The sequence below is a fragment of the Rhynchophorus ferrugineus genome, unplaced genomic scaffold (assembly GCF_030347505.1).
Source record: "Rhynchophorus ferrugineus isolate W39M unplaced genomic scaffold, kcgeb_rfMv2 rfM1, whole genome shotgun sequence".
Classification (NCBI taxonomy): Eukaryota; Metazoa; Arthropoda; class Insecta; order Coleoptera; family Curculionidae; genus Rhynchophorus; species Rhynchophorus ferrugineus.
Window position 1 is genome coordinate 79912645 of NW_027472580.1, and position 22200 is coordinate 79934844.

The 22200-nt window shown below is 31.8% G+C and overlaps 2 protein-coding genes and 1 pseudogene across 3 annotated transcripts in view; 1 reads left to right on the forward strand and 2 right to left on the reverse strand.

The window, feature by feature from the left end:
• LOC143190722 (xaa-Pro aminopeptidase ApepP) overlaps positions 1-22200 on the forward strand; it is a 94398-nt gene that overhangs the window by 29285 nt on the left and 42913 nt on the right. The window lies entirely within an intron of this gene.
• LOC143200220 (catalase) lies at positions 1850-10772 on the reverse strand. The gene is made up of 7 exons (XM_076410620.1): positions 10295-10772; positions 9967-10238; positions 6296-6469; positions 6022-6236; positions 3561-3863; positions 3242-3506; positions 1850-3182 (listed from the first exon to the last, which is right to left on the reverse strand). Exons 1-7 carry the CDS (start codon positions 10364-10366, stop codon positions 2951-2953), a joined length of 1533 nt encoding a protein of 510 aa, XP_076266735.1. The 5' UTR covers positions 10367-10772; the 3' UTR covers positions 1850-2950.
• Positions 10584-12289, reverse strand: LOC143201268 (catalase pseudogene; annotated as a pseudogene).

Genomic DNA, 22200 nt, shown 5'->3' on the forward strand with positions numbered 1-22200 from the left:
GAGGACATGTGGTTTCAGCAAGATGGGACCACAACACACACAGCTCGTTCACCAATTCAATTATTTAATGACGTTTTTCCACGAATTTAACAGCTCCAGACATTTAATGGGTTTTTTTTAACATCAAAAGTTTATGTAAATAAGCCCTAAACGATTCAACATCTTAAAGACAATATTTGTCACGAAATTGAAGAAATTCGGCCTTAGATGTTGCAGGCTGTCATGAAAAAGCCTTTAAAAGAGCCGAAAGTTGCATAGTGAATCGCGGTCACCATTTAGCCGATGTAATTTTTCAATCATAACGAAAAAAAATTTAGAGACCAAATCAACTTTTTATTAAAATCCAAACATACTTATCTTTTCTTTGAGCAACTTTCTAGGCAATCAAAATGGTAGCCGGACTTTTATCCCACGTTGTACATAGTATTCGCTGAATTTCATTGGTTAGTTTAAATTATCATTACAGGGACCTGTAAAGAAAATATTTTATTAGAAAATCATTTTATTGGTTAAAGATTTCATACGCTTCACGTGACGAACCCCTGACGTCACGGTCATTCTACTGACCAATTAAATTCGAAATAAAACCTAAATGTAATTCTTCCATACAATTTATTAAAAATAGAATTCTATATAAATACAAATATTATAAAATATCAAGAAGCTAAAATATAAGTAAATATAATTAAATCAATAAAAATCAAAATGTTATGAAAATTGTGGAACGGATAATTAAAACGGTTAAATTGTATGGAGAAAACATACCAAAAAATAATACTTTAAAAAACAGAAACAAAAAATTAAAATGTATGATATATATATCAAAATTACTGTTGTCTTCTTATTATGGTAAAATCAAGGAGCTAAAGAGACAGCTGAAGAATATATTAACAATATAATAAAACAGTAATGATCTCATAATCTCTTGTCTATAAAATCAAGCTCATCTTGTTGATCCAAAAATTGTATTATTTTATTTTATATTAATGTATTTTTTTAATATTCTCGTAGATTATATTATCTCGGTTAAGGAGCCTTAAGCTGATATATTAATTATAAGTAAGTTTTTAATTGATGGCACTTTACAAACAACTTTTTAAAGGATTACAAAACTTTTATGTAGTATATAAAGTGTGAGTAATATTGTTATAATTTCTTCTGTTGTATTCCTGTAAATAACAATATATATGAACACAAATCCTCTATATAAATAATTGTATACGTACCAGATAAAAACAATGCTAAGTCACACATACAAATCTTTAATCTAGCTAATATGTGTTGTTTCTTCCAAGGAAAACGACGTCTAGCTATTTTATATCCGCGTATGCACTGGATACACAACAATTTTGAGAATGAAGATACATTACAATCAAATAATAGTGATTATAATTAAGACACGAAAGTGCTGATCGTACTCAATGAACCATAGAATAAAGAAACTTAGAAGCGCATCTCCTATCTTAAAATTGGTTCTAAGTTACGCTCGGAATCCCCGTGTGAGGGCGCTTACGCGTGCGCCGTATGACAGTTAGTTACGGCGGGAAATTTAAAAATGTTTAGCGGGAAATTTAAAAATGTGTAGTAAAAAATTTTAGCGGGAAATTTAAAAAAATTATTTTAATTTTACTGGGAAACATTTTTAATTAACCTTTCAAAATTATTTTTCATTATCAAATCATTTCTTACACCTTAGAGATTGACACTTTAATCTATCATTGTTAAATGCGATAATGTTGACATTGTCGGAATAGGATAGTTTTTCAGACAAATAACTAAATAATGCAAAGAAACACTTCATCATTATAACATTGGATTACTGAAGAGAATGAAATCAAATAAGTTCATGTAAAAATTTTGTATTCAAATCAGGGTATAGTATAAATACAATATTGTAAAGAATATAAAAAACTAACATTAATCAGTGTGTTATAGTAGTAATACGATACTAATATTTCATGATATCAGATATGATGTTTAATAATTCTTCATTTTCTAGGTAACACGTATTGGCATAACGAAAAAAAAAACTTTACAGAAGTTTTACAGTTACCAAGTAATTATTAAAATAGGAAAGAGTAGATAATAATTGAAATTCCTTACAAAGTTACTAGTTACATGGCTAAGAAGCCAACTAGGCAATAAAGCAGACTTGATAAAGGATACAGGGATGTAATAAAAAGAAGTATGAGAATAAAAAAAGAATTAGACAATTACAGCAAAAGAAACGTTACAACGGGCCGCATTAAACGCACAATTGGCCTAATACAACTATTAAAAATAGTTAAAACAATTGTTAAATTAAAATAATTTAATAGTTAAATAATGAAAACTCAACATATAAAACAAACTAACTATATAGAACAAATTAGACAACTAATACAGAGACAAGGAGAAATGATAGAAAAAGCAGAGAGAGAAACAAAAAAATCAAACCTAATAATATATTGTGTGTAGGAAAAAATATGGAAAACATAAATAAACAAGAAAACCAAGAAACAAAAATTATAATTAATGGAAGGTAAGAAAAGAATAAGAAAATTTGAAGAATTAAAGAGCTACATAGATAGAGAGGGGGGAAAAGTGGGATTAGAATAGGATAGAGAAATTGAAACATAAGAACGAACACAAAGACATAGAGGAAGAAGTGAGAGTAAAAAACAAAGAAGGGTAGTACCAGAGTACAACAGAAGGAAATGATCTAGGAATAAGGACCGTTTCATTAGTTCTAGTAATAGTAAAAATGTGAATCGAAAACCAAAGAGAACACCAACAATGAACTCAAAAACCACCAAACCAAAGAGCAGAAAATTAGTACACGATTTATCCTTTTTTCGGATAAAAATTTATTTCTAGGAAAAAATAAGAATTATTAAGCATCGTACCTGATAAATGATGTATGATAAATGAATATCAATAAAGATGGGTGAATATAAAAATAAAATGATGTTTAAAACTCAATATGGAACTCCTCACTCAAATTTAAAGCCTCCCTCAGTTTAGTACCCAGACTTTTATGAACCTGTTCGAAGTTGGATATGGCCCTCCTCTGAATTTTTTTTGTTGTTCGTTTTAGCCAGTCTACCAGGTTCTCAACCAGTCTATCTCTTTCATCCTCTTTCAGTACTCTGGTGTACAACAGTCTAGCTTGAGAGAAGTTATCGTCGTGTCCGCTATCAATCCTAATCAGTAAAATAAAATGAAATTAATATGAATAAAATTGCGCAGCTGATTTCGGTACCTTTTAGCATCGCCATGTAATGGTAGACATGGAGACAAAGCCCGTGCTCTTTTATCGATTACTGGCCCTTCAAAACTGTTCGGATGATAGTTTGGCGCTCCACCTTGACTGACGACAGTACCATAACCGTCACGTGAGTAATTGTGAACTCTGTAGGCGCTGTTCACTGATAACTGGTTATAGTTGGTACCCAAACGATATTGATGTGTGTCTCTATAAGCAAACATACGAGCCTGCAACATCCTATCAGGAGATATATCGATTCCTGTAATAAGTATAAATTGACAAATGAGATTTTCAAGAAATTATTACACACAACCTGGTATCAAATGAGCTACATCCATAGCAATCTGTTCTATTTCGGCAAAATAGTTACTGGGGTTCTTGTTCAGGACGATACGTCCAACTGGTATCAATGGAGAATCGGCGTGCAACCACACTTTAGTTAAATCGAATGGATCATACGAGAGCTTCTGTGCTTGTTCTTGCGTCATTACTTGGATGCAGAAGGTCCACGACGGGTAATCCCCGGTTGAAATGGCGTTGTACAGATCTCTGGTATGGAAATCGGGATCTTCGCCGGCTATCCTCAAGGCGTCTTTACTTGACATATTTTGTATTCCTAAATAATCAATTATATTCATAAATAATACATGTTAATTAAAAATAGTTTTCGTTGAGTCCAGTGAATTGGTACATGAGTGCATACAATTTATGATGCTAATACATCTATAAAAAACAAAGTTAGTTATCTAGTAGTATCATTTTTCATTTCAAAAGAAATGTACATCATCATCACTAGCGTTGGGAACTATCGACTAAAAACGACTATCGACTGTTTAGTAATTTACTACTTTTTACTATCAACTGTTTCAGTCGTGTACTTTTAGTTACCAAGTTCGGTTCTTCCCTTCAAGGGTTATACTGATTATACTGACCCTTCAACTTTTCGATACCATTTTCGTAGTACGATTTGTCCTTTGCTTCAAAATAGGCCTCAGCTTCGGCGATCATTTCTTCATTCGACCAAAATGTCTTCCCTGTGAGCATTCTTTTGATAACTGGGAACAGGAAACAGTCGCTGGAGGCCTGATCTAGAGAATACGATGGATGAGGAAGCAATTCGAAGCCCAATTCATGGATTTTTGCCATCATTTACAACTGACTTGTGACACGGTGCATTGTCTTGGTGAAGCAGGATTTTCTTTTTCTTGAAATGCGGCCGTTTCCCGGCGATTTCGTCCTTCAAACGGTCTAATAACGCTATGTAATAGTCGCTGTTGATGGTCCTTCCTTTTCTAAGGTAGTCAATGAACATTATTCTATGCGCATCCCAAAATAGAGACGCCATAACCTTGTCAGCCGACTGTTGCGTTTTCCTACGCTTGGGAGCGGGTTCATCGTGTGCAGTCCACTCGGATGACTGTCGATTAGACTTCGGAATGAAATAATTCATCCATTGTCACATATCGATGCAAAAACTCGAGTTTATTACGCTTGATCATCTTCAAACACTGCTTCGAATCATCAACTCGTTGTTGTTGTTGCGGCACCTACTTTGCACAGAGCTTTCTCATACCCAAATATTCGTGTTGATATGATGTACACGTTCAGTTGATATCTTTAGAGTGTCTGATATTTCATTTAATTTCAATTTACGGCCATTCAAAATCATTTTGTGGATTTTTTATGTTTTCGTCGGTAAAAACCTCTTTTGGGCGTCTACTGCATTCACCGTTTTCGGTGCTCATTTCACCACGTCTAAACTTAATTTAAAAAAGCTATACATTATTATATTTTTGAACGGTAACTTTACAGACTATTTTACTGGTTTTTTAATAATTGTGACATGGGAAAAGAATTATGACTTGAGACAACATGAAATATCGCATTGTATCGAATGTCTGTTGAAACTAGGCTAACCAAGAAAGACACGGATTAAACAAAAAACACGTGTCCAGCAAAGAGGATATCTCATTGGCTCCTTGTCGAGTATATCGGATAATGTGGTTTCAAGTATCGAGGCTAGACGAAGCGTTTCAGAAGTTAGACCTGGTAGAGGATCTTCCATGGCGACTATAACCATAAACATCAAGAAGGTCGTCGCATTTTCGAGAATTCCTTAAGAGTCTAAATGTACGAGTTCTATCGGCGTGAGAAGTTACTAGCTGGAAGAGTCTTTCCCACCCCGATATTCTGAACTAATCAGGACACAGAAAAGGATTTCATGAACAGGCCTTCTCAAACACCACCAAGAACCCGAGGGAGGAGCTTCAGCGGTACAACACGGTGTATCGAAAACGAGAATCAGAATTTGCAAGAAAATGTATCGAATACAGAATTGGTAAAATCCTTAGTAGAATAATTAAGAAGAGAGTTGACAAGAAATAATTAACAAGATGATTAGAAACAAGTTACTAGAGATTTGAAGAATGGACGACAAATTTGCAACTAAGCAGAATTAACTACAGAACTTATAGCAGAATTATCAGACTCAGAATGCAGCGAGAACAGTAGAATTCGTATCGTGTGTATAATAATCAGAATTGTCCAAAACCAGGCATACGATTTAGTAAGTCATTTCCATCTAATTTATAATTATTTTCACCATATCGTATTGATTTAACAGCTTTAAATATATATATATATATATATATATATATATTATTAATAATTAAAATAAACACTCATCTTTGCGCATTAATTTACGCGAAGAAGAGAGAAAACAATTTGCTACTATGCTAAATTATTTTTGGATGCTTACGTTATTAATATTTTACCTTGATTAGTGATGAAGTGATATTTAACCCAATGGAGAACGCCTTGCGCGTTTATGAACGAGTATGTATGGGACCCGTATCCATGCATGTGACGGTACGACCGCGGTATACCTCTGTCCGAGAATGTAATCAGTGTTTGGTGGGTGGTTTCCTTTCTAAGTGACACGAAATCCCAAAACATATCGTAGTCTACTCGAACGTTCGTCACCGGATTTCTAAAACGTAAAACCACTAATCGATACACGGCGGTTTTGATACAGCGATTAGTATCTACCTTTTCAACACGTGAATGAAACTGGAGAACAGGGCCGCGTCCTTGACAAAGAAAACGGGCGTGTTGTTTCCTACAATATCCCAAATCCCGTCCTCCGTGTAAAACTTGACAGCGAACCCTCGAACATCTCGAACCGTATCCGGATATCCTCGTTCGCCAGCAACAGTAGAAAATCTAAACATAAAGAAAATTATTTACGACAGTGGTTATTTGATATGAAACTATAGAGTACCCAAAGTTATTTTGTACATACGTCATCTAAATGTGTGACGTCAAAACGTCGCAATGTTGCCGTATCAACTCAGTTATATCTATCAACTGAGTTATAATTCAGTTGGGCTTTGACATGCAACAAAATTATAGTCTAAATAAAATAATTAAGCAAAAATACCGTTATCAATTGTAATTTATTTTAGTATTATAGTATAAGTATAAGTTAGAGTTCTAGGCGCATTTGCAGCTGTATCTCCTGGAAGCCTATCCACCTAATTAACAATTGTATATCCAAGTAATATGTTTTACTTTCATTAGAGAGCATATTCACCTTTTACGCTTAGTGCTTGTGTCCTTCGGTACAGTGTTTCCTTATAAAGACATTTTGAAATCACTGTAATTCTCCTTAGTTCATTCTGTTAATACCTGTATACATCTTTCTTGATAAAACTAGATTTAATCACTGCATCCTCCTTAATGCATTTGCCGTGTCTGCAAAAGAGTTACAATTCTTTCTCTCCTGACACATCTTAACCAAATGCCTCATGTATATTCTGGACAATTACACACATATCTATGCACATAAATCTTTAACATTCTACAATACGATTTCCTACAGTTATCATATAATAATTATATACTCACATAACGAATAACGAATTTTACTGGCAAGAGAAGGCCTCTATTATCTCGTTCCTGTTCAAGGTCACTGATTAGAGACGGTCACTGATCTGTTGTGTTTGGCTTCGGAATTTTCAATAAGAGTAATAACAAGCAGCGATTTGAAATTTATTAAAACAAGCAAAGCATTAAAATAACGTTTGCCGGTTTATACAACCAGTTGGACAACCGGACAACCGTGGCAGGCTAGTTCGGTTACACATTTGAACTTATCAGACAGTATTGTGTCTCTTTCTAACTAGAATGAAATTATAAGGAAAATAATGTCTGATTCCACGATACATTAAAAATCTTGATGACATATGTACAAAAAAAATTAGTATAATCTGTATATATTTTTTCTGCTGGGTATTTGACGTAATTCTGGCAGATATTTTCTTAGAGCTCAAAATTATAATTAAAATATTGTCGCGGTCTTTGATATCATTATTAATTGCTGGTCGAGAGTCAACAAGAGGCCATAAACCCAAACAAGTATTTTTCATTATAAGTGTTCCTACCAAATTGTAAAAAATTAAAAACCTGAAAGCTGCGTTTTACATTTGTCGAACGAATACAATCTTAAAAAACTTATGAACACGTGCCTTTTCGCGATTGTCGGGCAACAAAAAAGAAGACCTGGAAATCAAATGGATAAGTGATCTAAGATTTTCATTAAAACATGAAATAAAATTACTAAATTACACCAACATGGAAGTAATACAGCTACTGGACAAAACGCAAGAAAGCAGAGGATTGAAGTGAACAAAACCACAAGAACTTGTTTAATGTATAAGTGTATTCTTAACTTTAGCTTAAGTATATAGATTAGCTTTATATTATTTTGGGAAATACATACCGATGTATTAATCCCATACTCGCCTTGCTTTGTATTAATGCAAGTACAACAGAATATTAGTAATATATTAATTAAGTTTAAGTTAATTACGATTATACTAAGCATATCTAATGAAAGATATAATTAACAAAAAAATTATAGATACTATTAATATTAAAAAAAACTCTGCAATGAAACTCTCAATAATATAATTAAACTACTAGAATTTTACTATATTTTAATATTTTATTTCATCAAGATGTGTAACATGCTATACCATCAAAAGATAAAGTTAAAGTATATGTCCGTTTTAAAGTGGCTATTAAATAGATTTATCTTCAACTATCAGATAAAAAAACATCTCGGAGTAGTCTTAATAGTGTGCCATAAAGGTCTTATTTTGAGTAAATATAAAACAGTTGATAAATATATAGTATTTCATATGTTTCTTTTTTATTAGAAGTTTGCGTGTAATCATGAATGATTTTGGTCAGTGAAATTATTAATAGTGAATTAGTGAAAAGGTGAAGTATCAATGTAAACAACTCTTAAACAACCCAGTCTAATTGTTAAATTTGATGGTTTTCCTATTTCTCGACGTTAAATTAATCCTACATTTAGTATTATTGAGTTATTCAGTATATATAGATGTTATTTATGTTATTTGTATTGCTTTATTTGAAGAAATCTGCTGCCGAAGACTACCGAACACTTATGGTGGTGCTAATTGTCATATCCCAGAAGTTGGTTTTGGTTTGAACTATTTAAAAGTAATGGTTTTCATGTCAATAGCAAAGAATTTGATTTAAAAAGTTTTGCTGAAAGGAACGTATTAAAGAAAAGAAAATAACTGGAATTGAAATATAAGAAAATGAATTGGTAAATAGAAGCAAATAACAATTTTCAATACACATAATTAATTACTATTATTCAATTATATTCAATTATGGGGATGTTCTGCGAAAAACAATGCTATAATACACATTTAATACAACTATAACACATGTTTTCCAGAACAAAGTCCTAAGAAAGCTAGTAAGTGTAACCATAAACTATAGGACTGTTACTTAGGAAATAAAGAGAATCGCAAGAAGACACGAGGAGAAATTCCATTCTCATGTCAATATCGTAGTAATACAACTCTTGAATAACACCAGAACAAGACAGAGAATCAAAAGAATAAAACCATTTGATCTTGTATAGTGTAGTGTAGTAAGGTGAATTTAATAGAACACAGCATTGTTAATACCTAAACAGTTAATATAGATTAGATATAGATTAGTCGTTAGTCGACAACCACCAGTAGCAATGTAATTAAAAAATGACAAAAAACGGACTGGAGGACCAAACAACCTCGAAGAATTGTAAGACTTAGGCGAAAATCCAGCTCAGACATTTAAAATTGCCCTAAATGTAGTTTTTCTTTCTGACTAAGATTTGTTCTTTTTTTTTTAATATATTTTAAAGTCTCCTTTTACCAACTATGGGTTTATCTGGACTGGACCTACAGTTTAACGTGGGCTCCAAACCACGGTCCTCAGCATTAAGCCTGTCGACTGGCGGGTGACCAACTTTAGAAATCATCCCAGAAGATATCCGGTCTTACCCAGCCTGGTTATTGGCGTGACTGGGATCATTTTCCTTGTCGGATTTTACACCCTTGCCTAGGACAATCGCAAACCTGCGGCTTTACCACTGCGCCACCAAACCGGCAAGATTTGTTCTGATCGAGATAGCATAAGATGTTAATCACACTATTAGCACACGGTTAATCAAATGCCGAAGGCGTGCGAAAATAGATCGATGATTGTGTGGTTACAAAATCAACGTCGTTCTTTTGTATGGTAGCGCCATGTCATGTCGAATGATAGGAAAAAGTTATACAAAATTATGGAAAATATTTTGCACCAATATTTCCCAATAAAAGCTTTTTTAAAACGAAAAAAATTTTTTTTCATACCTTACAGCAATCGGTGTTCTTTTACCCAATTCAGAAAAGGGTTTTGCCGCCGTATACTGGGTGATGTCGTGAGTCACTTCAAAATATCCGAAAGCTCCGGCACCTTTGGCATGAACCACGCGTTCCGGATTGCGTTCCTTTGTGAAATGACTGAGATCATCGAGAAGCATCACGTCTTGGAGCAGAGTAGGTCCATGGTAGCCTACCGTCAAACTAGCGTCTTTCTCTCCTACTGGATTTCCCGAACCGGTGGTTATGGACGTTTGTTCGCCCTGTAAATTACAGTTAGTTTCCTAAAACCACTAAAAAACTCAAACTCCCGACAAACCTCGTGTTTTTCCGCGTAATCCGACAATTGATTCGAGACAGAATCCCTCACAAAGTGGTTGAAATTAGGCATATCGAGAGTACCAATCGATACAAAACAAAACCGAAATTTCTAATGAACTGAAATAAATTATCGATGTTTCTAGCTATATATAATAGAAATGTAACCACAATTTTCGTCATAATAGACAAAACAACATTTATCTATTAGAGTTCATACTAGGACCGTCATAAACAAAAATAAAGAAAGTACGGGCCCGTTGGCATATAACAAAGGTGATAAGTTCTAGTTAAAGTGGTGCCTTGATCTTTTGTTTCTTGAAAGGTTTTTTCGTGGCATTAACGAAGTCTTTAAAGGTTGTCGTTTTTCTAAGGCATTTCTGGATATTTTTTTTCTAGATTAATTTGATAGGTTAATTAATTATCTGCGAAATAATGTAAGTTATCTAATATCATAGTCACTAATATCGTCATTTGAAACAATATCGCATTTTTGCTATTCGTATTTTAAGTCTTAATTAATACTTAATTAATAATTTAAAAGAATATTGTATCACCGAGTTGACTAAATTATGTTGTTTTAAGTAGTTTAAACAGAGAATTTTGGTGTTTAAGAAAAAATGTAATGTAGTATCGGAAATGTTATTATAATTTTTTATTATAATCTATCATTCGATATGCCTAGTAAAATCTTATTTTATAAATTCATTAATTACTACTATTCTGTTGTACTTGCATTAATATACAAGCAAGACGTAGTTACATTATATGAGAATATTTGATCATACGTTACAAAATTTATAAAAATCTACCTATATAATTTGAAATGACACTTTTAATAGATCTACCATTAAAAAAAGAGAGAAAGATTCAAAAGGAAGGAAAATGTCTAGCACACATATTGAAAATGTCATTTAGTTGTCCTCTAACCATTCCAATGCCGCAATAATGAGTAACAGAACCAAAGTCAACCTCTTATCCGATAATGGCCGCACGTTGCCATCTTATTTTTGTTTCTTGGAACTCTTTCAGTCTCAACGATAAATAACGGACGGTAAATAAGGACTTTTTAAAAATAGAAATATTTTTTAAAACGAAAAAAATTTTTTTTCATACCTTACAGCAATCGGTGTTCTTTTACCCAATTCAGAAAAGGGTTTTGCCGCCGTATACTGGGTGATGTCGTGAGTCACTTCAAAATATCCGAAAGCTCCGGCACCTTTGGCATGAACCACGCGTTCCGGATTGCGTTCCTTTGTGAAATGACTGAGATCATCGAGAAGCATCACGTCTTGGAGCAGAGTAGGTCCATGGTAGCCTACCGTCAAACTAGCGTCTTTCTCTCCTACTGGATTTCCCGAACCGGTGGTTATGGACGTTTGTTCGCCCTGTAAATTACAGTTAGTTTCCTAAAACCACTAAAAAACTCAAACTCCCGACAAACCTCGTGTTTTTCCGCGTAATCCGACAATTGATTCGAGACAGAATCCCTCACAAAGTGGTTGAAATTAGGCATATCGAGAGTACCAATCGATACAAAACAAAACCGAAATTTCTAATGAACTGAAATAAATTATCGATGTTTCTAGCTATATATAATAGAAATGTAACCACAATTTTCGTCATAATAGACAAAACAACATTTATCTATTAGAGTTCATACTAGGACCGTCATAAACAAAAATAAAGAAAGTACGGGCCCGTTGGCATATAACAAAGGTGATAAGTTCTAGTTAAAGTGGTGCCTTGATCTTTTGTTTCTTGAAAGGTTTTTTCGTGGCATTAACGAAGTCTTTAAAGGTTGTCGTTTTTCTAAGGCATTTCTGGATATTTTTTTTCTAGATTAATTTGATAGGTTAATTAATTATCTGCGAAATAATGTAAGTTATCTAATATCATAGTCACTAATATCGTCATTTGAAACAATATCGCATTTTTGCTATTCGTATTTTAAGTCTTAATTAATACTTAATTAATAATTTAAAAGAATATTGTATCACCGAGTTGACTAAATTATGTTGTTTTAAGTAGTTTAAACAGAGAATTTTGGTGTTTAAGAAAAAATGTAATGTAGTATCGGAAATGTTATTATAATTTTTTATTATAATCTATCATTCGATATGCCTAGTAAAATCTTATTTTATAAATTCATTAATTACTACTATTCTGTTGTACTTGCATTAATATACAAGCAAGACGTAGTTACATTATATGAGAATATTTGATCATACGTTACAAAATTTATAAAAATCTACCTATATAATTTGAAATGACACTTTTAATAGATCTACCATTAAAAAAAGAGAGAAAGATTCAAAAGGAAGGAAAATGTCTAGCACACATATTGAAAATGTCATTTAGTTGTCCTCTAACCATTCCAATGCCGCAATAATGAGTAACAGAACCAAAGTCAACCTCTTATCCGATAATGGCCGCACGTTGCCATCTTATTTTTGTTTCTTGGAACTCTTTCAGTCTCAACGATAAATAACGGACGGTAAATAAGGACTTTTTAAAAATAGCATATTCTAACACATGGGCTGAAAAGTCCCAGGGCGTAACAAAGAAAATGCGAAAACGTTTTTTGTTCAAAATTGACTTTATTCAGCAACGTAATCTCCATCAAAAACCACATAATTATTCCAGCGACGCTCTAACATTTCAATCTTTTTCCGCAATATAGGCTTGCTACCAGTTGCTATCCACTGAAATGACGATCATTTTGATTCCGAAGTGATCGACGCAAATATTACAGTTTCTTACGTTTAAATATGGCCAAACAGTGCTCAGAATTATCAACACGTTTTTGGTCAACAGTGATCAAACGCGACACCTACTTTGAGTAGAGCTTTCTCATAGTCAAATGCTCATGCAATATAAAACCATTATGTTCTTTTGATATGTTTACGATGTTAGCTAACTCTCAAAACTTCAGTTCTCGATCATTTAAAACGATACTATTGACTTTTTTGATGTTTTCTGGTGTTATTATTACTTTATTTACACGTCCGCTGCGTTCTGCATCATTGGTGTCCCTGCGACCAAGTTTGAAGTCAGCAACTTTTTATTGTTGTTTCTGATGGAGCGGAGTCCTTATAACACTTGCTTCGCTTGAACGGTATTTCTTCTCATCAAGAAGCAGTGTAAAATTAAAACACGAAATTGTTTTTGATCCATTGTTTTGAAAATCACAAAAGTATTGTCACTCTTAGCACAATAACTCACAATTTTATGAGTAGAAATTCATGAAATTTTAACAGCTTTCTTTTGAAGGTTAGTGCTAACTGAAAAAGCAGTGAATGCAATAAAACTAGCGCCATCTATGTGTTTGGTCAGGGACTTTTCAGACCTTGTCTTATTAGCGCCAATATTAACAAGTATAACAACATCGTATGACAAAAAAATTATTAGATACAGAGTTAGTGATTTGTAAATAAGAATATACTTATTGTATCAATGTGAATATTAATTTTAATTACCCAGCATTAGTCCTATTTGCAACTTTTTTACTTAAACGATGAATGTTTATCTCGCGATGAAAAAAAAACTTAATGAATATAAAATATTGGTGTAAATATGTGTGAGCATCGAAAACAAAGACATATTAAATATAGTATATCTCTAGTCTGATTTATGCCTTCCTGTCACCATATGTTCCACATAATGTAGGGGGAAGATCCCAAACTATTTCGAAGTCAAGAAACACGTGTGCTTTGTCTATATCACACCCCGACCGTCGCGCCGAGAGGATAATCCCGGATATTTACCCCGGCGAGTTTCTGCTATCCTGGTTCGGTTATCCAGACTTGAGCTCCCACGTTATCTCGGTATCCCGCGTAAATCCAGGATAATCCCGGATGAAACGGGATTGACGGTAGCTGGAATTTCTCGCTCAGAAAGACGATCTCTGTGTCGAGCGCCAGGGGACGAGCAGGATATCTAAGATGTGTATACGTACGGACGTTGAATTCTGTAATTTTTAACACTGATTTAATTAGCTAAAATATAGTAAAATACTATTTATAAACAACAATATATATAATAACAATATATACAACAACAATACAATATATACAATAATATATACTCCAAATTTTTAATAAATTAATTGTTTTAAAATAATTTTCATAATGATATTATTTATTATCATAAGAAAATAGTAAGATGTAAAAACAGTAAATGTTATTTATTACAAATTCCTTTCGATGAGATAAAAAATAAACTATAGGGGTGTTATTTATTTCTTCATTGGTGTGAATCTATTTATTCTCACGCAGCGTGGGTTATTTTTCGCTTTTTTTATAAAAAAAAACTCAATCAGTTTATTAGTTTTTTTTTCATCTATCAGCAGTATGTATTATTATGACTTTAATGTTATATTGTTATTTACTCATCGTCGTGATTGAACAATCACAAACCTAAAATACTTATTCGATGAACTGAACACAAACAATATAAATATATATTATAAAGCGTTAAAAATAGAATAGAATTGATATTTTTCACCAATGTGTTAAATTAATACAAGTGTCAAGTTATTCTAATAAAAATTTTGGTTATTTATAACAGTACAGTCCCATATATGTTAATATCTTCTATATCCATGACTTCTGCTAACGATATTTAACTGAATGATATTTAAGAAATATTCTTTTAATTAATACGTTATTACTAGTCGTTGCCTACTAACCTTCAATTTTTTTTATAACTTGAGAACTAAGAAAATATCTAGAAAAAATCATCGGTCCTTGCTTAATCCCTACAGTAATCAAATTCATGTAATTATTAAAATTGCAGTTTCCTGTTTCACATTACTATACTACAAGGTCAAAACTACACCAAAACTATGATTTCAAGTAATGAAACCATATTTTTACGACACAACCGATAGGTTCCACAGGTCCATATCGATTTTAAAAGTTGTTTGTACACCAGCTACAGGCTTCTTATTATATACTGAATATGAGTACCATTTCCATAGCGCTACCGTACTTTATTTAACTTAACCTAATATCCTGTCCATTCTCCCGTCGACCACATGTATCAATTTAAATCGAAATAAACAAGTATTTCTTCAACCAGTGTTTTCAGTTCTCGTTTCCTTCCACAAAATAGTAGTGAGTGTTTGGACAAACAATCCGATCGACAGCCGACGAACATCCCCGCAGATTTAACATGTATGAGTGTAAGGGAAGCTCGAAATTGTTTCAGATCACGCAATATTATAACGAAAATACGATTTATAGACAAATTAATTAACAAAAAATGTCATGATAAAGTTCAAACTGAAAATTGGACCATCGCAAGTGTGATCAATATTGCACACACAGTTTCACAAACAGCAAACATCTTGTTAGTATAAATGTTGTATGTTCCCACTCGGCAAGAAAGAATATGGATACATGAAGATAATAAATGGTAGGTTGAAAACTGATTAATAACGCGTCATTAATAATGATAATAATGCCTATGAAGCTATGTTCAGTTATAATCTTAGATGTAGCACAAGCCTTCGATAAGGTATGGCATGATAAAATGTTACCGAAGCACTGAACACTGAACTATTAAAATTATACATTGCCGCCAGAATATTTAGAGTCAATAAAAAAAGCGAAAGCAGGTATATCAAAAGGAACCCACTCTACACATGTGATATACCCCTAATAGAAAATATCACGAAGATTACATTTGCTGATGACACTGCGATTTTTACTGTCGGAGACAATAGCAAAGAAGCTACACAAAAATTAAAACAAAAGATGACAATATAAATAATTGGACCTAAACCTTGATAATAATATATTGTACATATGCAGTTCACGTATAATCAGACCGCACAAAAATCAATAACAATAATTATTCTCGGAATAAATCTTATGAAATAATGGAATCTAATGAACAACTGGAGTTAAAATATAGACAAAAATGCTGGTTAACTGGAAGAATATCACAATTCTCAGCAAGTAATAAGTTGCTATTATACAAGGAAATATCATATCATCAATTATGGAGATGTTTCGCGAAAAGTAATATAAATACAATACTTTTTCCAAAACAATGTCCTAAGAAGTATTGTAGGTGCGCCCAGATAGTACAGGAGTGATTACCTACAACGAAACCTTCAGATATCACCTACTATCACTCATAAAATCAAGTGAATGGCAACGAGAACAATATCAATATCGAATTATTATAACTCTTGGATAACATCAAAATAAAATATATTCTCAAAAGAATCAATCCATTTGATCTTATGTAGTGCGTTGTAATGTAGTAAGGTGAACTGAATAGAAAACATAAACATTATTACAGCAGAGACTAAGATAGTAACTACCTACATTTAATTTTTTGTAAAGACAAATTTTAGATTAGTCGGCAACGACTAGAAATAATCTAACAAATAAAAAAATCCCATATAATACTAGTAATTTTACGATGTTAGCTAGAATATTTAGGAACCAACAATCATAGAACATTCCTCCTAGTTTCCATATTTGGCAACGTGACGTTTTCGCTATTTTTCCGTATCTAAAAATTCCTGCAAAGGAAAAATGTCCAGCTAGATGAACATTCTTATATTTAGAAAAGAGAATTGTTAAGTGTATTAAAGTTAATGGTATTTATTTCAAAAATAGTAACACTCCAGAATAAAAATATTTAAAAAAATTTGAAAGTTAAACAAAAAAATCAATGAAGCAAATCATTAGAAAAAAGCATGTTTAATTTTTTGTATTTTCAAATTAGTTATTACCAAGTTAAAAAATAAACAGATTTCAATCAAGTCTTTCCGTTTTTCAACTATTTCTGAACAAGCTTTTATCGATTTACCAAAGAATGGACGAATACAGGGTATTGTTGGAAGAACTGCGTCGGGACGCTTCACTATTCTGTTATCCTGTTAACGCTGGAAGAGCTTCCTGGAAAGCCAGCGCCGTTTCGTAAGTGCCAGGTGTCGCGTCGATCTATTCCTAGACCTATCCAAACAACATTTCACACATCTAAATATTTACCCGGTACATTTTTTTATTTTTACCACAGTGTTTACGTTTTCTCTTCGGTTTCGTCTATCAGGATACCTCATACAGCTCTCTCTATCCAGAACACCATCTATATTCCTCTAAATAAATAAGACGACTTTAATTATCACGTTCCAAATTATTTCTTCAGCTGTTGTAAATATTAATTTGGGATCCAGACAGATTTTGTGTTTTTCTTTAAGTAACTTTGACGTGTTTTCGCCATTTCAACATTTTCATAAAATCCTTGAATTTTTATTGCTTTATTTGTGTAAGTATGTATATATATTTAAAAGCCCCTTATACACTGTGTTATATGTTTCTATATTCGTATATTTTCAAAGAAAACAACTCATCGATAGATATGATCCCGGTCTTTTTAAGCAATAAAAAGACATAGTATTTTTTTAATTTGGATTTTCTCTGTGTTTTTTACGATGTATAATATTTTATAATGTACATTTCTTTCTTACCTTTCCTGACCTGACACTTATGATGTGAATAAATAATAATTTTTGGGCAATGATTAGGCAAACAATTAAGCTTTTTGCAATTTGCTGTCAATTTGTGACATTTTGTTTTTTATTTTGCTTAAGTTTTATCCAGAATATTTCTAAAACAAATATTTGAAGAAAATAATCATTTTGGCTATATCATCCCTCAATGAATTCATGCTTTATAAATCATCATATAAGAACATAACACTATTTATTGAATCTAGTTCCTAAAAATAAAGTTGTATAATTTTTGCAGTAATCTTATTATGTGCTTGTGTGTATTTTGATCAGTGATATCTACTGGTGAAAATATAAATGCTAGATAATCTAACCTAACTGTTAAATTACATGGTTTGGACATTTCTGTACATAAATAATAGTTTTTCGTTTAGTATTATTAAGTTATTTAGTTTATACAGAGTCTAATCCAATTAATTTTGGTTTCAATTAATTAAAAATAATGATTTTGATGTCATTTACAAAGAATAACTTGAAGTTCTAAAAAAGACAATGAATTACAACAAGAATTGGGCAAAATTCCAGCCCAAACTCTCAAAGAACTTTGAGACAGTTCAGCAGTTAAGGACATAATTATTTCCAGAGGTGTAAATGCGATGGAAATTATCCAAAAGGAGAGAAAATAGCTACCATGTGAATTGACTGAAAATGAAACGGTTCTCAAGATGGCTGTTTCATTGGTTGCAAGGTAAAATGAAGAGCTTTCTATGACGTATTGTTACTGATAATGAAAAGTGGATTTGGTACAATAATATTAATCCACATCGACACCAAAGTGGAATAAACCGGGTCATAAAATCTTGCTGTGTATTTGGTGGATCAGAAAACTCGAGTACATTACGAGCAACGCCAAATGTCGACGTCAATCAATGGTCAGTAACAGACGTAAAGTTAATATTTTGCATGGCAAAACTCGACAACACGTTACAAAAGTTAGGAAGGACTGCAGTGTAGTGCAAAATAGTATAGTTGCAGCTTGAGTAGGAAGTTCTGTCCCACCCAGCAAACTCAGTCACTTTAACAATTGGCTGTGTTAATCGTAGAGTTATATGAAACCAAACAATTGATTTTACTTAGCCTACATCATCCAAATAAATAATTGACCTGATTGTTCTCTTGCTTCAATTTGTTACTTTGTTTTATACAGCCACAAAATAGTGTACGTTCGCCATAGCCAACTTAATTTTTCTAGAATTCAAAATTAAATTAATTTAATTTTGAATTAAAAATAAATTAATTAATTTTTAAAAAATTGATCTGGTGTAGTGTAGTGTTAATTACAGCAGTGTTAATATATAAACATCATTACACCAGAGACTAAGATAGGCCGATGGGTCCCCATAGATTATACTTAGATTTAATTTATTTTAAAGACAATTAAGTTAGTCGGCAACAATTAGTAACAATGTAATACATCTTAAAAAATTTTATGCAATATTAGCAACTGTTAGCAGCAATAGTTATAGAACATTCTTCTTAGTGTCCAAATTTGGCAACGTGTGATTTTCGTTTTTTTTTTTTTGATATCGAAAAATAGCCGCAAAGGAAGAATATTTCACTCATTAACCATAATGAATTTGAATTTTCTAGTAATAAAAATTCTATATATTTAACGGCTTAGCGAAAATTTGCCTTTTAGCCTTCTTTTTTGAAGAAAACAGGAGCATCTGGAGGCGTGAAATTTGGCACGGTTAAACATTATATTGAGGAAGAATTTTTAGACCTAATATTTTTGTGTAACATGCGCCAATAAAAATACATATATATTCTAATAAAATGAAAAACGCCCAAATCAAGCAACCACGAATAGCCGTCAGATCGGCGACACAAAATGTAGCCAGTGGGTAGCTGTGCGGCTTAACTGTTTAGATCGTTGACAATAACGTACTAGGATCGATTCTCATTTATTCTCGTTTGTTTTTTACATTTCAAACGGAAAAAAAATGGTTAAAATATTTAAAATATTAAATAACTTATAAACATAAGTTATTTAAATTTAAGTTGTGTTATTTAAGACTTTATATTACTTTCGGTTATTCCACCATTGTTTCATTAGTAAATGCATTTCATTACAAGGCACTAACAGAATATTGCAGGTGACACTTGTATATGTGTTAATATAAATGAATATTGCATAGAAAGACTATTAACAGTTATAGAATAGTTTCATAGGAGTTTAACTCCTGATTTATTGGTGAGTTGCTAATTCCCACGCGGGACATAAGACAAGATATAAAGCAATAGATAAATGAAAGTGATAGAAGGCACACCAAAGATGAACTATCTGCAATGGCGAAATCGAAGAGTGAAATAAATAAGCAAAGAACAATGCAATTTTACTCAAAAATTTAGGTAAACAAATTAATCTTTTAATTAGCGTGGTGTATTTATTGATGGACGATGGCTGGTGGATTTAAAGATAAGGACTGCATGAATACATAAATGAAGTAATGAAAATATTCAGAATTTAAAATGGAACTACATAATTTGCATAGATGGAACACATAGAACAATTAGAAGAAATTATGAATTATTAACAGTACATTTGTAAACATTTTAAAGCATTAATAAATATTAAGGTGTGTAATGGTTAATGCAATAAGATATGTAACTATATGACTTTTATTCTTTGAACCTTTACTGCATTATTTTGATTATTTACTTTATTGGTCTAAGTTTGGGAAAATTAATAAAAATTAATTGTAAATACATTCCTTTAATATACATTTCCAAATTGTAAAAAATAAATTGCCTAATTGTATTCATATTTTTTTTTAATATACATGCTGAAGCCAAATAACAATTTCAAAATTGATTTATTCATAAATTAGGTGTTTTAATATATAAACTTTTATTATTTCATTTATTATTCCATACTTATTTTTATCTTTTAGATATAAAAATAAAAATAAAGACAGATCATGTATACTTGATGGATTCTGATGCTCTGAAGTTGTTACAGTTGTGAAAATGATCTTACTTATGATACTTTCTTATAATGTTCAGTGGCGTAGTAATTTAAACTTATTATACTTTGTTAATTATTGAAAGTTATTGGAAATTAGATTTAGTTAAAATCAATTAAAAAAATTTTAGGGAGTGTTAGCATATATTTTAATATGTTTTAATATACATATATTTATTATTTTAATTAATATTATGTAAGAAATACATAAATTAGGTGTTTTAATATACAAACTTTTATTATTTCATTTATTATTCCATACTTATTTTTATCTTTTAGATATAAAAATAAAAATAAAGAAAGATCATGTATACTTGATGGATTCTGATGCTCTGAAGTTGTTACAGTTGTGAAAATGATCTTACTTATGATACTTTCTTATAATGTTCAGTGGCGTAGTAATTTAAACTTATTATACTTTGTTAATTATTGAAAGTTAATGGAAATTAGATTTAGTTAAAATCAATTTAAAAAATTTTAGGGAGTGTTAGCATATATTTTAATATGTTTTAATATACAGATATTTATTATTTTAATTAATATTATGTAAGAAATACATTTCTGAACATATATTGAAAATACTGCAAAAATCTTTAGTGACATATCATTTTAAATTCATAGTCATTTTACTCTATTATGAGAGAGACATAATTAATTTAATACATTGTGGTCAAATTTCGTCAAATTATAAGGTCCATCCGTTCTTTCTCCTAAATTTTTATTTTCCATGTAATTTATGTTAACTTAAATTAGTATTGTTATCAGTTATATTAGACACAAAATTTTAGAAATTATTAAATATTCGATTATATTCCAGAATATTATTTTCGTCCATAGCGAAGGGAAATTGTACTAAACAGGTACTTTAGGTACTGCTTAAATTACGATATTAAGATAATGTAATTATATCTTATTGCTAGTATATATTACTTCTGATTGTATCGTCTGATATCTGTTTCCAACAGCATGAACGTCCGGCGTCGCGACGCCTACATCTCCTGCTATCCTGCTCGAGCGCAAGCCGTTTCCTGGAAAATTAATGATACCCAAGCACATTCGCACTCCTGGAAAGCTTCCAGTCGGTCGGATAAAACTTCGACGCCTCGAGCGTCTCGACGCTCCCACTTCCTGCTAGCCTGCTAACAAGCGAGCCGTATTCTGGAAAACTAACGACACTTAAAAATCTTCAAGTCCCGGTCCTTTTTCTGGATACGCTCAAAGGAGGGAAAATTTAAAGGTTTTTTTAACGCCCGGGGTGGTTTTTTATATCCAGCGTGTTTCTGGTACCCCAATAGGTTTTCTCTAATTTTTTTATTTATTCAAAAAATTGGTTCTTTTTATTCATATTTATTTATTTGTTTATTTTAAATACATCGGTATATGGTTAGTTGTTGGGTAAAATACCAATAAA

Excerpts from the sequence above, each read along its gene's own strand:
- LOC143200220 (XM_076410620.1), bottom strand. The coding sequence starts at position 10,366 with ATGCCTAATTTCAACCACTTTGTGAGGGATTCTGTCTCGAATCAATTG. Across the intron at positions 3,864-6,021 it reads TCACTTCATCACTAATCAAG|GAATACAAAATATGTCAAGT; the intron begins GTAAAATATTAA and ends TTGATTATTTAG. Across the intron at positions 3,183-3,241 it reads TTACATGGCGATGCTAAAAG|GATTGATAGCGGACACGACG; the intron begins GTACCGAAATCA and ends TTTACTGATTAG.